This window comes from Corvus hawaiiensis, chromosome 2, assembly GCF_020740725.1.
Source record: "Corvus hawaiiensis isolate bCorHaw1 chromosome 2, bCorHaw1.pri.cur, whole genome shotgun sequence".
In the NCBI taxonomy this organism is placed as follows: Eukaryota; Metazoa; Chordata; class Aves; order Passeriformes; family Corvidae; genus Corvus; species Corvus hawaiiensis.
In genome coordinates this window covers 81,315,845-81,331,447 of record NC_063214.1, presented here as the reverse complement: position 1 = coordinate 81,331,447, position 15,603 = coordinate 81,315,845, and the positions used below count along the sequence as shown (strand labels likewise).

The window sequence follows — 15,603 nt, the reverse complement described above, 5'->3', positions numbered from 1 at the left end:
TCCCTCTGTGCTGCTCCAGTGCCTAATAGGACACTTTCTCATTCCTTTTCCTTCATTACTTTGAGAAGCCAAGTTGTAACTCTTCCCATCAGGTGCTAGCAGTACCCGTTTTAGCTCTTTGGCACAGGCAGGCACTCTGCCGCCTGGCAGAAGGGGAGGGTAGGATGAAAGCTGCAGTTATACCTCTTCTGTCATGGCAGATCCTGGCAGAAGCTCAGCTCAGGCTTGCTTCACTGGCCCCTCATTTCCCGTAGCTTCCCCGCCACCTCAACAGCTGCTTCCCTGTCCTGTCCTCACCATAGAGGGGAAAGGCCTTTTATGTAAACTGCATCTGCAGCTTGTGGCAGCCAGTGGGCACCACTCCCAAGACTTCCAGGAGGATCTTATAAAATCCTCATCACCCATTCCTCCCCCTTCTCTCTGCTTCCTTCTCCAGATTGAAAAACACTTTTTAGAAACTGTTTTTACAGAGGGGAAAACAGAAGCATACAGAAATTAACCTCACCCAGGGACATAGTGGTTCAGTAACAAATAAAGTATATGCATCTGGCAAGAACCTGATGGAGCTGTTTGCTGTATATACTATGCCATGGCCTCTCCAGAGGAAAGCCACAGAGTCAAAACTTGTGCGTTTTCCAATGACAAGGATGTTTCTCCAGAGAGTTTTCATATCAGTGCAATACTTCTTTGAAATGGAAACTCTTTATGCAAGCAGAACTTGATCTAGTAATTAAAAACTGTCATTCAAATAGGAAGTTTTTGATGAGAGAATCATGGGAAGAGATTTGATTTTTTTTATGGGAAAATCTGTTGTGGTTACATTCTGAAGTGACTAATATTCAGGGTAACAATACAACGCACTTCACAGCCAGATCTGAGTTGGTTTTTTTGGTCAATAGAAAATTACTTCCACGTCTTTCCGATAAGCCTCCCTACTTCCCACGTCTTTCCGGTACACCTCCCTCATTCAGTTATTCTCATTTTTCTGATGTTGTGTTTGCCATGGTGGAACATCTGGGTCTCATAAATCAGGCACCGTGTTTCCTGCACTGTAGACATCTACCTTCAGCAGAGCAATCAGTCCACCAAGAATAAGTAGAAACATCTTGGAATCAAAGAGAGAGATCCAGGCGGCCTGTGTGGTGAAAAGGGAGTCACCTACAGCTAGATAGAAAATGCTACCCAGCAGACAGGGTCTGAGCACTCGTCTCTCTCTGGAGTTCCAATATCGGACCCAGTCTTGCACATTAATGTCCTTCATCCATCGAAATGGAAATGAGACAATGGTGATGGACATCTAAGTGAACATGACAGTGATGGCCATACTGCCCTTCCTTGCCATGGGGATGACAGCATTCTTCTAGAAAGTGGAGAAATCTGTGCTCTGTCTGAAGAGATCTGGATTCAATGCTCCCCATTCCCAGAAAAATGTTGTATCCTCTGTGTACCCAGGGCAGTCAGGTTAAACCCTTGCTTTTGAAGCATTGCATTGCCAGAAGTGCAAGAGTCATCAGAGAGTAACATGAGGGAGTCTGAATCTGCAGCCCAGTGAGAGGCAGAGGTCTTGTAGTGAGGAAGCCCCATCTGTCCTACTGATACTTTTATGTGAGCTTTCACTGCAGTGGCCCAGCTTCAGGTGAAGATGTGGAGAACATAGGAAGGTAGCGGTGGTACACTTAAATTAGTAATACTGAGTTAAAGTCAGAAGTGCTGTGGTCTGTTGACTCTTCTTTTGGTGGCTTTCTTTTTCACTTATTTAAGTACCACTGCTGGAAAATGAATGTGTTTTACAGTAAATCTCAACATTCTAGAGGGGAATTATGTTAAGTCGCAAGACACAGAATATGCAATCCTGGTTGTAGAACAGTTCTTTGGGAAAACTGTGTCCCACCATTGGTGTTGACTCTCTGGTCTTCAGGATGTCCATGTCAGAGTGTTTCCTTGGTGGAGAGCTACCTGCTATCAGACACAGCCCTCAAGTGCTTGGGATGTCTAAGAGAGGTCAATTGATGAGATCATAAATATTCCTGGAGCCTGGGATGATAGAATATGAAAATAACAGTTAAGTAGGACTACATTCGAAACTATTGTTCAGTTCTTCAAAATTCTAAAGCAGGACAACTGCATGGGTTTAAAATGGTTAATTTTTTTGTTCTGTTACAGAAAGCTAAAAGGGGCTTTGACCCTTTATTTACCCAGTATCTGGAGTGTGGTGAAATATTATTGGATATTATGCTCGTGCTATTGAAGTCTGTTCTGTTAGAGAATGTAAAAGGATTTTAATGGATTATAGTAGCTAGAATGAATGCCGAATTTTTGCAACTAAGCATCTAATTGTTCATAAAAACCTTAGAGTATGTTGTGGGTCTGAATCCAGTAATCCAAAGGAAAATTGCTACATTCATACTGGTGCACCTGCTATCATTATTCAAAAGGAACAAACACTAATAAAACTCCTTTTTTTGACTCAGCCTCTGTCTTGAAAATATGGACAAAGGAATATTAGAACTAAATTTATTCTTGTTTTTATTCAGCCTAAGAAAGATCCCTGCTGAGTTCTGGGACCAAAGTCTCTTGAGTAAAGAAATGTGAAGATAAGAGTATAAAGGATACTCATAGAAGGGAACCTGCATGGAGAGCAGAGGGCCTGGAAACCGTTGGGTTTCTCTTTTCTTTTGTTAACTACAGACTTCCAGAGTTTCTGCAAGAGCTGAACATCTAGCAAATGATGTTTCAGAAATGGTCAGTTTTGTTTTGATTCTGAACAAAGGCATTTTCCACTGTTCCCAGATCTTCTGAAACTGGGTTGATGTTTATCAAACCCCAAGAGAAAACAAGATCCGTCCATTTTCTGTCTTGAAATTTAATTGAATTCCACAAATATCACCAGTGAAGGCATTGCTTTCAAAGCTGAGTAATATATGCATCTTTACCATTAAGAGAAGATTGAGTATTAGTGTTTAGGCCAGGTTTTGCATAAGATACTGAGCTATATGCCATGGTTGTGTATCAGAGCAAGTCTTGTCAGCTGGAACAGAGTGTCTGTGACAGTTGTAAATGTCACACCTGGCCTATCTGCCTCTAAAATCAAGTCAAAATCTCAAAGAGCTTGAAAATACACTAGAGTTCTTGATTCTCTGCTAGTTTTAAGCCACACTTCTCCAAGACATGGGTGTCTCTGAGTTCTTAAAAGCTGCTCCCATTTCAAGAGGGCTGCCTGACAAGATTCTTCTTTTACCCAAATAAAACAACTAATCACTGAGGCAATACTTCAGCTGGAAGCATTCAAATGAAGAATTTGAATTTGAATTTCTGCAGGAAGTGAAGCCAATGTTTGATGAACCTTGATCTCTCATTCTGTCAGGCATTTGTGTGTGAATGTGTTTCCGTCAGGGTAAGAACAGGATGGTCATATCATGTTTCTTTAAAGACAATGGTATGGAATTTAGCCTGTACTAGAAATGCTAACACATCTTTAGAGAATGATTTTTGCTTGCTCAGAAATACAGTGTTACTGTTTAAAGGCAAATTAGCACAGGTCACGCTGGTGGCTGATGCTCTGAGCAGAAGAGTTTCTGATAAGGTGAAGCTGTGCATGGCAGCTGAGCCACAAGTTCATTGTCATCAGAAACTGATAAAAACCAGGAGGACATGCTCAGTCATCTGCAACAATATTCCTTAACCTCTTGTAAGGTACAATATCCTTGTAGGTTAGCTACCTTTCTAAGACCCTCAAAAGCCTTATTAAAGAGTGGGACTTTTTTAAACTGCAGTATATCTCATATCACTTCAGGGCTACATTTGAGCCATTCTGCAGTCCTGGTTGAGAAATGTGGCTTTACAGTGATGGAAACAGTCATCACTGATTGACCAAGGCAGAGTTTTGTCAGCACATACGTGTTTTTGTCAGCTGTTGGTAAGCACTGGCACAAGGCCCCTTCTTACCCTCTAAGGCAGGGGTTGAACTTACACTGGTATATCAGATGTTTGGAGGTGAGGAAACTGTACAATACAAGAGATATTTGCAATGTGTGGTTAAACAGACTTCTTCAATAAGACACAGAAGGAGTTCATATCAAGTGATTATCAGTAGAGTAAGTCTCATTACTACATATGTAATTGGTATTTTTTCCCCACAACATTCCATCAAGCTAACAGTGGCATGCCATCAGTTGGAGGAAAAGGAGGTTGATTTTTAAACCTCTGCAAGAAGCTTAAAGAAAACTGGCATGAAACAGTTTACCAGGCAGTGCTGCATGCTCAATTTCCCATAAGTTACAGCCAAAGAATAATTTCAGTTTAAAGAAATCCACTATTTCTGATTACAGAACAAGAGGTCTAAAGTTGCCTTTTCTGTGAAGTAGGGGATAAGGGGGTACATGTCAAATCCCAGTGACTAGTGAGTGACAAGTTTGGCATTGTTACAGCAAAGTTAAGCTCTGCTGAGGTGAATTATTTGGAAAATCTGAAAATAATAATTCAGATTATAAGAAGGTAGATTCCCAGGTGTGCTCTGCTCTGTTCATGTACATGAGACCTGAAATATACATTATTTGACACTAAATTTGTCTGCAGTTACTGGTAGAATAATTTGTATAAGAACCCTGAAGGAGCATGGGGAATGTTTTGAATAAACCTGAAGGCTTAAGAAAAATCATAACAAAAAACCCAAGAAAGAACTAAACAAAGCTCCACCACCAAAAATAAAATAAGAGAGCAGACTTTCAAAAGAAAAAAAAAAGAAAAAACCCTTTAAAATGGTTTCTGAGTTATACTTGTAGCCTTCTCAATGTGCTTCAGTGTTTGCAAACAAGTTTAGATAGGTTGATATTTATAAATGATTCTTCAGAGAAGTATGTGCATGTTTCTGATCTGTTTCGACAAACCGTGATGAGACAGAAGAGACAGAACATGCTTGCATCTGAACTTAGTGCCAACTGGAGTACAGGCTGTGGACTCTTTCCCACAAAGCTATGTATTGTCTTGGATAAATATATTTCTTATAATATGATGTAACCAGAAGCATCTCCTGAATATTCTCCTCTTCCCAGGACTTTATTGAAGATCATCTTGATGTATGCTCTCTGAGGAAAACATTGTTCAAAGTTGTACTCCTAGCAGAGTTTTGAACTTTAATAATGATTTTGTTGTTTGGTGATGTCTTCTCCAAGTCTAAATTAAATCAGATGTATTCCCAAGGAGATAATTTCCTTGAATTATTTTCCTTTTGAATAGGAAATAAAAACATTTATGATCAACTCTTAAATGTCCCATTTCCCCTCTGGCTTTATGGTGAATATGAACGTGAATAAGAATACTGGTCATTCCTCAATAATAATTGAAATAAATTCCCATGCTCCCCTCCTCTGTTGCTGGACACTTCCAACCTTGGATTTTTTTTTCTCAGAATGTTTTATAACTATTGTTCTCTTGGTTTGTCTGCTTTTGTTGCTGAAAGTTAGGAAACACAGGATTTAGAACTTTCTTTTTGTATCTATGCATAGCTGTAAGTACATGGTGTTTGTTACAGCGTTTTAAAAGGCCCTTGTTTTTTCTCTCTCTGTGGCTAATGACTCTTCTTTTACATGTATTAATCCACAAAGAAGATTGTAAAATTCACTTACTAAATGAATGTTGGCTTCTCCAAAGTCCTGTGCAACAGAATAATATGGATTACCTGAGGAATCATCAAGGAGAAAAGGTCTTCTCCTGGCTCTGCTGCCTAGGTCTCTGCTGGAAACTCAACTATCTCGATGTAGTATCCTCATTCATTGTTTTGTTTCTCTCTTTTCATGGTGAAATGGATTTCCTGATTTCTTTTTCACTATTTTATGTTTTTGTTTTTGTCTTCCTTCCCCTGCTTTTTTGTCTTGGTTAATACATTAAATTGTGAGGCTATGGAATGGAAATATTGCAAAGCTTGGGGGTTTTGGGAGGGACATAGGCAAAATGGGGATAGATACCTTGGTAGGTTACAGCTGAGGCAAAATGTAGTTCTCAAATCTTACCCAAATTTAGTTCAGCAGCATTTTTGCGGCATACTCCTGTGCTAGTTAGAGTTAACATAAACAACACATTTAAATGGCTAATAGTCTTTTCATGTTTGATATTGCAGGTCAAGATCAAATATTTATTTTCTGTTTCTCTGTCTTTCCCTCCCATATTTTAACTGTACTCTTTCTGTCTTATTCTGTGCCTCAAATATCGAACAAAATGCTGTTCAAAGCTATGTTGTCTTCTACCCATCATGGTTCTTAACCTTCTGGAAAGATCACAGCTCAGTCACTGGCCCCAACTATTCAACCAGGATGAAACATTAGATGGAGTAGAGTTAGGTGGCATGTGACGATTTTACTCAGGAAGAATACATCGTTTGAGCCCTGTTTGAACTTAAGATGTCTCTGTATTGCTGCTTGAGTAATGCTAATTTGGATAGCTGTAAGTAAAGATGCTTTCACCTTTCTCAGGGAGGTGAGCAAATTCCATTGAACAGCAATTTTCCTGCATGCTTTCTTTTGTATGATTGCCAGCAGCCAGTTTTGTAAATTTTGTACTGTTGGAATTACTCTTTCATATGAGAAAATCCTGTTGGAGTCATAAAGATGGTACTACAAAGGCAAGAACAGTGCAGGCAAGGTAAAGGAAGCTGCTAGTGCAAGAGGGTGGAGAATCTGGCCCTGGTTTGCATATGACCACTTTGGGTTTATATAACTCTTTTGTGTTTGTTTTGTTTTACTCTGGGCTGTCTTAAGTATTTCACAGGCAGTTAGCTCCCACAGAATGACAGAGTCTTTATTTTGTGTATTTTACAAAGAGTCAGAGCAAGGGGCTGAAAAGTTGAGTGATTTGTACAAAACCCCTCTCTCTCAATATCTGCACTGAAGTCTGTGATGAAATTCCAGTCTGATTCAGAGTCAAGTGCTCCTGTGTGTGTCCTCCATAATCTCCCTGCCGATCTGATTTCGCCAGCTACAAGCTTCTCTGGCTCTTCTGTATCAAGTTCCACTGGTACAACTGCCTTGGAACACATCTGGGTTCGATTCTCTTGTATTGTGCAGTGATAAGCGTTGCAAGTTGATCAGAAAATATGTGGCTGGTAAACACCAGATTCCTCCTTTCCTGAATGATTAGCTGGCTTTTTGAAGTCCTAATGATTGTAATTTGGCTTGGAGTCAGTGAGTAAGAGTATGCAAAGCCTTAGCCAAAGTACCTATTTATTTATGTAAATCTTATCAGCACACATTTCTTCAAAGAAGAGTACCTATCTCTTTGTCTAAGCACTTTTTAATAAATATATAAATATATAAATGTATAACTACCAAATAAATCAGCTTAAACTTTCTCCATTGTCTCATAGATGACAGCAGTTAGTAGAAAGTGTTTTTCCTTGGTGAACAGGGTTTGTAGTGTTCCTGACTTGTAGGAATGATGTTGTCTGTTCAGTTGCATTCTTTATTTTTCATTTCAGATTTTTTAAACAAGTAACACAGCTTGTTTTTCCTATCGTTGTTCTGTCTATCTTCATAACACAAGTTTGGGTTTTATTCCCAAAGAAAGGCTACGAATAGGTTAATGATTTGTTTAAAATGTGGATGGAGTTTCTCCAGACAGAAATTGCTCGCTCTATGCGTTCATCTTCTGGACTTGCTTGTTTAAAACTTGTCAGGGAAGAAGAATTTTTTGCCTTTCCCCAGGTTCTCTGGAGGGGAAAAATTGTCTGTGTTTGTGGTTGTTTCAGATATTTGCAAAATGAATGTTAAAATTGCAATACTGCAGTAATATATATATTTTTAAAACCCTCTACTTGACTATTGCAGCTCTTTACTAGTAAGAGACACATTTAGTGAAGATGCTTTTTGTTCCCTCTCTTGAGGAGTGGCTGCATTATCTAGTGCTGTGCTGAAAAAAGCTTTACTTAAAGGCAGCAGAGGTGTTCTACTGTGGCACCCTAATTTAAATGTTGAATTGTATATGATAATTCATTGCATTTTTAAGGAAGCTCTCCTTACCTATGACGTACTGTGGCTTAAAAAATACTGTGATAAAAATTAAATATTCAGAGTAAGTGGAATAGGACTAAGTACACTGAAAAGTCAGCATGTTTGCAAGTATACTTCTGCAGGTGAAATACTGCATCTATTAAATGACTGTATGTTGTGCTGTGCAATATTACTAATATTTAAGATTTTTCCATGAGCACTTCCTTCAGCTGCAATTCCAGACAATACTGGAAATCACTTGCGAAGAAAATTCATTGTATAGGCTGGGTTCTCTAAGTTAAGAGCTTTTGAAAATAGCAAATAACTTCTTGTAGGTTTCTGTGCATACAGTTCATTAAATTAGATGTAATTATGCTGCTGTTTGTTGTCTTGAGTTATTTTCCATTCAAATGCCATGTACTTAATTGAACCGGAAGGGAAGGAGTGGGTCCCTTTTCCCTGGTGCCAGGTCTCTGGTGTCAGACAAATCGACAGGGATCTTGGCAGTGCCGTATTTTCACACTGGTGATCAGCTCAGCTGTGCCCCTTCCCTGTGGGTTTTGCCATTTACTGGGCTCCAGGCCACTTGGAGAACTGCTGGGCCCTTGGCTGTCAGGATCTTTGGTTTTGTGGAGCTGCACAGGTAGAGGATATGTTTGAAAGTTTCCTCACAGGACTCTGAATTTACCTCCTAACTTGTTGGAGGTTCTTCTTTCAAACAGAAGTTTGTACACTATTTTTGTTATTTTGGAAGTTGTCCTCACAATACCTTTTATTCATTTCTTTCCTGAAATCAACAGCTTCATTTTTTTAGATCTTCCTTTTTTTCTCATAACTATGTATACCACAGTTGTGGCTTGAGTTACGCGTCCTTCAGGTCCTTTTGTTGTGGCAATATCTTTGTCAATAGCATGCCATGTGTATTCAGTTTTTTATTTATATAAGAACAAAAATATTTTCTGAATTGTTTTCTCACATAAATTCTATCCCTTTTTTTAAAAACTCCATTACTCCTACTCATGGCAGAAAGTACTGAACTTGTGGACTAATATCCAAATCTCTTTCTTGAGTCAATACCATTAATTTATAAGCCAGTTAAGTATTTGAGTGCATTGCATTTGTCAATATTGACTTTTCCCTGCTATTGTGTTTCTCATTCTCTTAGGTTAGTTAGGTGTATCTGAACCTCTGGTCTGGACTTACCTGCACATTTTTGTGTCGTTCGCAGGTTTGTCACTTCTCTGATCCCTCCTTTTTCTGATGACTAACATAAGTAGCTACCACCTATGCCAGAACAATGTGGTTCCCACCAGTTCCTACCTGTTCAGCTTTCTACAAAGAAAACTGCATTGTTTAATTCAAATCTCTTGTTTTCTGTCCAGGTGTTTGAAAAGCTTTGTTCTTTGTAGCACGGTTATTTAGTTACACCAGATACCTTTCAGGAAATCCATATAAACCATTTTTCCTTTCATTTTCTTCTGGTGCATTAAAAATTGTATCAGATTTGTGATTGCTAAAACTGTGGAGAACAAATTCTACCTGTGATCTGTGTGTCTTCTTTTGTTTTAATGACTGTTTCAATTAAATTGCTGTCTTATCTCAAAATTTATAGGCTAGTTTAAAATTTCCTTGAATTAATCCTGTAAAGGCTTTTAAAAACGCAAGTTCAATATTTGCTGCCATGCAGTCCTTAAATGAAGTCACTAGTCTGAGAATATTTTCTTAGACGTTCACTCAGCTTACTCTTAATTTTTTTCCTCTATTTTTGACTGTGTATATCCTCTGTGATTTATTGGCTTAATGCTTACATAATTTCTCTGTTGTTCTTTCCTTCTCCCTTCCTCTCTTTTTGGGTACCTGTGTCCATGGTGGCATCTCATCTTTTCTTTATGTGGGAAGAATAGGGTCAGGTTTAAATATCTTTCTAATACATAGTTGGCAAAAACTGATGCAAGAAATTGTTTATCTTTTCAGCAACACCCTCATTTTCTTTAATTACATCTTCACCTCTAATTCAAAAGACCTACTTATTCTCCTTTAACCATCTTGGTGGTTATTGCGTGGTTTTTACCCACAGCTGTTTACTTCAGAACCCATTTTGGACCTCTTTGTTTCCTTCTTACACAATGAATCTTATAATCTGCTTTGTTGGCTGCACAAACATTGTATTTCCATATTCTGCATAACTTTGCGTTGGATTCCTATAGGTGGAATAGCTGTAGGGCACTCTAAAATTGTACAACAGGTCTGTAAACTGAGAAAGTGCTGTACTAGTTTGAAGAGGACAGAATTCATTTTCAGGGTACAAAATTCATCTTAGCACTAAAAGTGCATTTATTTCCCCCTTGCCTATAGTTGCCTTCATTTGGTTTCTAGTCTGTAACATTTAGTTTTTAATTTTCTTATGTTAATACATTGGTTTCTGCTGATTTAACAGGTTTTAGATGCAGGAAGATTGAAAGAATATGGTGAACCTTACATTTTGCTGCAAGAACAAGACAGCTTGTTTTACAAAATGGTGCAACAAGTGGGCAAGACTGAAGCGGCTTCTCTGATTGAAACAGCAAAACGGGTAATTTTAGAAGAAGAGATAATTAAGTTTGTCTCTGCAGTTTGTTTATCTCAAGTTAGCATATTCAGTGTTACAGTAAGCCTTCCACTAAAGGATCTGTCAGTTTTGCAAGGCAAAGCCATAATTTTCCGTGGGATATACACAGACTTCCAAATACGTGTATTTATATACCCCGAGTTGAAAGACTGGATTTCTTGCATCCTTTTGTGTGTACACAAAACAGTAACTGTAAATAACATAGGACATACTCACTCATGCTGGGCATTGCTCTTAACTTGCTGTAAAAAACACGCTAGGGCTGCAGGATCAAGCATTTATCTGTTATGTCTATATTTTTAAAAGGGTCCATCAGATTTTAGTTGGGCTTCAGTGCCTGTGACTGTACTGTGGTCCCTGAGGGTTTGATCACATTCCTACTGTTGTGCATTCCCTTACATCATTCTTGTACCCTGGCTCTCTGCTCTGCACACAAGATGAGCGGGGTTCAGTTAAGAAACAGCTGTTGAATGTTTTGTCGCCTCCTTGTTCCCTGCAAGTCTCTGTGCCTGATTTACTGCTTACTATTCAAATCCTACTCGGAGTACGGAATTATTAATGTAATTGTGGGCATTCCTCTGGCAATCAAAGCGTTTAAGAGACATCAGTGGATTAATTTTCATAATATGCCTGTGAGGTGAGGGTATATCATCTCCACTTTTCAGATGGAAGGCTGAAGCAGAGATAAGATAAAAAAGAATGACCTGTGATTGAGGAACTCTTTGACTAGCTTTGGCTTGCTTTCTTTTTCTTGATAATTTACAACACAGAATGTCCAGATCAAGATTTTATATCTCTCAGTGCCAACAAAGCTTCAGCATTGCTTCAGCTGAGATTTGTGCTCAGTTTGGCAGCAGCTTGCTTGGAACTCGTGTAACTTTGCTTTCAGCGTGCAAGTAAGGCACTGGTATTAACCAGGGAGCAACCTAAGAGAGCCTTTTACAGGCAAGAGGCAAAGCTCTTTAGCCTTCATGCTTTCCTTTCTTTAAGTTGCTGGATGTGTGGAGCAGAGCTAGGGGGACGCAAAGTCTAAACTGTTACCTGGGGAAACAAAAGACCAATGGACAGGGAACAACACATAAAGACAGGAAACAAAATGGCAGGTGCCTGGCCGCTTTCCAGTAAAAAAATAGACACATTTCCAGCAAGTTGAAAAAAAATGAAAAACTGTGCTGTCATGGAGGCTGTGTGCTCATGTCTGGATGCTATTTTATTGGACTTTTTGAAGAGTAGAGAATAGGTTTGTGTCTGTTCATATTCTCAGATTCTAATTTTTTAAAGAGTTTTTCAAGTAAAGCATTGTAGCTAAGAGCATACACTATGAATTCTTGTGTGGTACAAATTGCAGAACTGAGGAAACAGCTTTGTCTTGAACTAAGATGTGTTATGAGTTCTGCTGTCCTCTTCCATTCAGCTGCAGTGTAGCTTCATTTATTTTCTTATTAGAAAAGAATGGGTTAGCCATGTTTCCTGTGGTATGTGCATGACAATCTGGAGGTTATATAAATGATGTTTAAAAGGGTAGCTTCAAATTCATATGACCATTGTTTGTCTGTAAAGTGAAGGCCAGCTTCCTAAGGCTTGATCTTTGGAAAGGCAAGAGGTGAGGCTGTCCAGCTGTCATCTGTAGAAATTTAGCTGTGTCATGCTGTCGCTCCTTCCTTCCCCAGAGCCCTCCCCAGTTGCACAATTGCATTCAAAGATGATTCAAAATGTATAAAAATAATTGCCTGATGTTACTTGCCCATACAGTCATCTGCAGTTACCACATCAATGTTATGTGATTTTGTACAGGAAGGGAAGAGATCCAGGAACCAGTCTCTGCTGAAATGTGGTTTGATGAAAAAGTTTGCTAACTCCCAGGCTAGAAGGCAGATACAAGCTTTAGCATCTGCCAAGAATGCAAAGCATGGTGCTTATCCACACTCAGCCCAAAAATACAGGAATCAAGAGACTGTATCTCCAGTCAGCAGCTACCCAGAAGCAGAGTTACAGTTCTTTCTGTTTGAAGGACTTGGACAGTTCAGGGGTTTTGTTATTGCTGTCCCTTGTGCTTCACGCATACTTCCAGAGAAGTTGCTTAGTCAGAAGAGCTGATTCCAATGGCTTTTCTTTTTACACTACTAAGTCCGTTGCATGTATTGCTGTTGTTTTCCCACATTCCTGCTGTGGTTACTAAGAACTGTTTTTGTGAAGAGCAGCTTTATTTCTGTTTTTGGAAAACAGCATGCTGCACATAAAAAGAAATGGTAGTATGACATATATACATACCTCTCAAAAAGCATTGCAGTGGGTTGCTAAGTAAAATGGTTTGGAATGTGGCTATGCTTTGGCAATGATTATTTGATTTATTGTGTTTTGGACATGAATCTTGATTTATTTCAGTATGGACCTGCACAACACAAACTTGTAGCAAAAACTTCTTTCAGAAAGCTGAAACTTTAAATGCATTTTCTGGAAAATTACGGATTTTGCATATATCCTTTAAGTGCAAATTAAGAGGTTTTTCTCCTGTATTTTTTGAAAAGCTTTGTTCTTTGTAGCAAGGTTATTTAGTTACACCAGATACACATCTTTAATTGGGAAGACTAACTTGTACGTATTTAAGAAACATCATTAAAAAAAAAAAATCTCATGGGCCTCTTAGCAAAGCATTGCAAGAGTGAGCTATTGCTGGAACGTTAACTCAGGCTTCCAGATTGATCCATGTTGCTATTGTATGGCTCACTTGGTCACTCAGTATCCCCATTTTTCGTGCAAATGTCAAAGAATAAACACAGGCACAACTCAAATTGGTGACCGCTGAGTATGTATTAAACAGCCTGTGAGCCTGATGGCAACTGAGTTAGGCTTGACATCGTGAGACTGTTTTTATCTTTGCTCAGTTTACAAGAAGCTGCTAGGAGAAAATCCTATGGGAAAGTGAGAAATAGTCATCAAGCAGTGAAAAAAGAAAAAAATAAAAGTGCTCAATTATTCAGATAAACAGAAGTTGGTGTGTTCTCCCTGCTCTTGGCAGCGTTGAGAGGGGCCTTTCTGCAGGCTTTGGTGGCATCAGGATATGGCTGGGTTTTTCTATCAGTCTGGTTTTGAGTACTTTGCGGAAAAAATAAGGGTTGTTTTATTTTACTTTAAAGCTATGACAGATGTGTAAATATTAAAATACTAGGTGTTATCTCACCTCAGTGATTACTTTTAAAAAAGTTGCAGCTCTGTTGGCAGTGGAAGAGACTTGTATAAAGACTTGGGCATTTAATATCTTGAGGGATTGGGCTCAGGGGAAGAATTGCAATGAGACAGTTGAAAAGCAGCTGCCATTTCATTACATCTCTAGTAATGTGCCAAGGTTTTCTATTAGCTTTCCATTAAAAAAAAAAATCACATTCAAAAGCTGCATTAAAAGTATGCCAAAGTTTTATGTTTTAAACCAGGAACGGGATGGGAATACTGAGGCTGCCGTCTGCAGCATGTGTGCAGTCAGCAGCCTCATTAACTTTCCTCTGTTGCATCCGATTGTGACTGGTTACTGAGGAATGCCTCTTAACAGGAGTCCCAATTCTTTTGTTGATTCAAATCAGACTTTAATATTCTTTGAAACTTGTGAAGATGCGTATACCCTGTGTTAGTGAGTGTGCACAAAAGATGACAGTGGTACTTACTAGACCATTTTTGTAGAATGACTGTTTCTTTTTTATCCCATGTGTCTTATATATGTATTCATGTATATGAAAAGGACATTATTATCAAACAAACCAAACTTTGTTGACAACACACTTAAATATAAATTGCAGAAATGTTTCATAAGCTGTACTCAAAGCAGTCTGACTGTGTAACCTAACTCGTGACACGTGTCAGCTTCAGAAAGATAGTGTATTTTCTGTTTTTAAAGACTCAAACAAAACTTCTCACATTCTTCTTTGAAAAAAAATTGTATTTGAAGTCCTTTTTCACCCAAACACATTTTTAGATAAGAGCACACAAGTCTTGACATTATTTCATTTTGTTATGCGCATCTGTCAAGGAACAGAGATATGATACAGCTGCTAAAAACTGATGATTGTGGAACAGTGAAACTTGACAGCATTTCATTTCCTTTATGTTCTGATTATACATTTATCAGGAAACCTATATCTCCTCTAGTTGAGCTAGAAATTGGTAGAATTCAGGAACTCAAAGGCTTGGCAAAGAACTGTCCTATTATTTGGTATCATCTTACGTTTTAGAGAAGTTGCTTGGTTGGGTCATTGTTAAAGCTTTTGCTTCTTCTTTCATTATTGTGATTCACTATCCAGAGATCACATTTCTATAGGCCCTATAACTGCTCTGCAGCACAAATTAAACGCTGGGGTATTTCATACATATACTTCGAAGTTTCAATGGTTGTCAATCATAGTTTGTAAAATATAGGGATTACAACCTGATTTTAACATCCAAATCCATTGTGTTCATTTTATGTGTGAAAATGAGAAACCCTTGTGCAGACGCAAGATTTCACAGCTTCTTTGTCATCCTGTTTTTAATTTATCTCCACGTTTTGAGCTAGTAAAATGATTTTACTTATCAGTTTAATGTAAAGCGATAAAACGTATCTATTCATCTGAATTAACAAAATCTGAGGGGATCTACAGGTTCTGTGGGATTTTTCTCACATTTTGTTATAATGTAAGTTCATATAGTAATTCTACTAATTTTTCAGTGATATACATTTACTGAATGCCACTAACCTGAAGTTCCCGTTGGGATTCCTTAAGGATACATGTTTGTCTCTACTGTATTTATCTCCAGAAATATTGTTTGAAGCTAAATGGACTTTGGTGCATAATTACTCATGGAATCCAATATTTTTCCTAGGTATACTTCAGTAAGAATTACCCAGAAGTTGTTCAGAATGGTCAGCTTGCTACAGACTCCTCCCTGGATCCTTCCTCAGGATTATGCATAACTGAGACTGCACTGTGATTCCTCATTGCCTTAACTGTTTTCTGTAGAATGTAAACCTAAGATCCTCTAAACTCA

General features: G+C 38.4%; 1 protein-coding gene across 2 annotated transcripts in view; it reads left to right on the top strand.

The window, feature by feature from the left end:
* Positions 1–15,603, top strand: part of ABCC4 (ATP binding cassette subfamily C member 4) — a 142,144-nt gene extending 126,541 nt beyond the window's left edge. For both annotated transcript variants that reach the window (XM_048295785.1, XM_048295783.1), the window contains 2 exons: positions 10,417–10,551; positions 15,439–15,603. In XM_048295785.1, the coding sequence (XP_048151742.1) occupies positions 10,417–10,551; positions 15,439–15,546 (243 nt within the window). In that variant the 3' untranslated portion in view covers positions 15,547–15,603. The remainder of the gene's footprint in view (positions 1–10,416; positions 10,552–15,438) is intronic.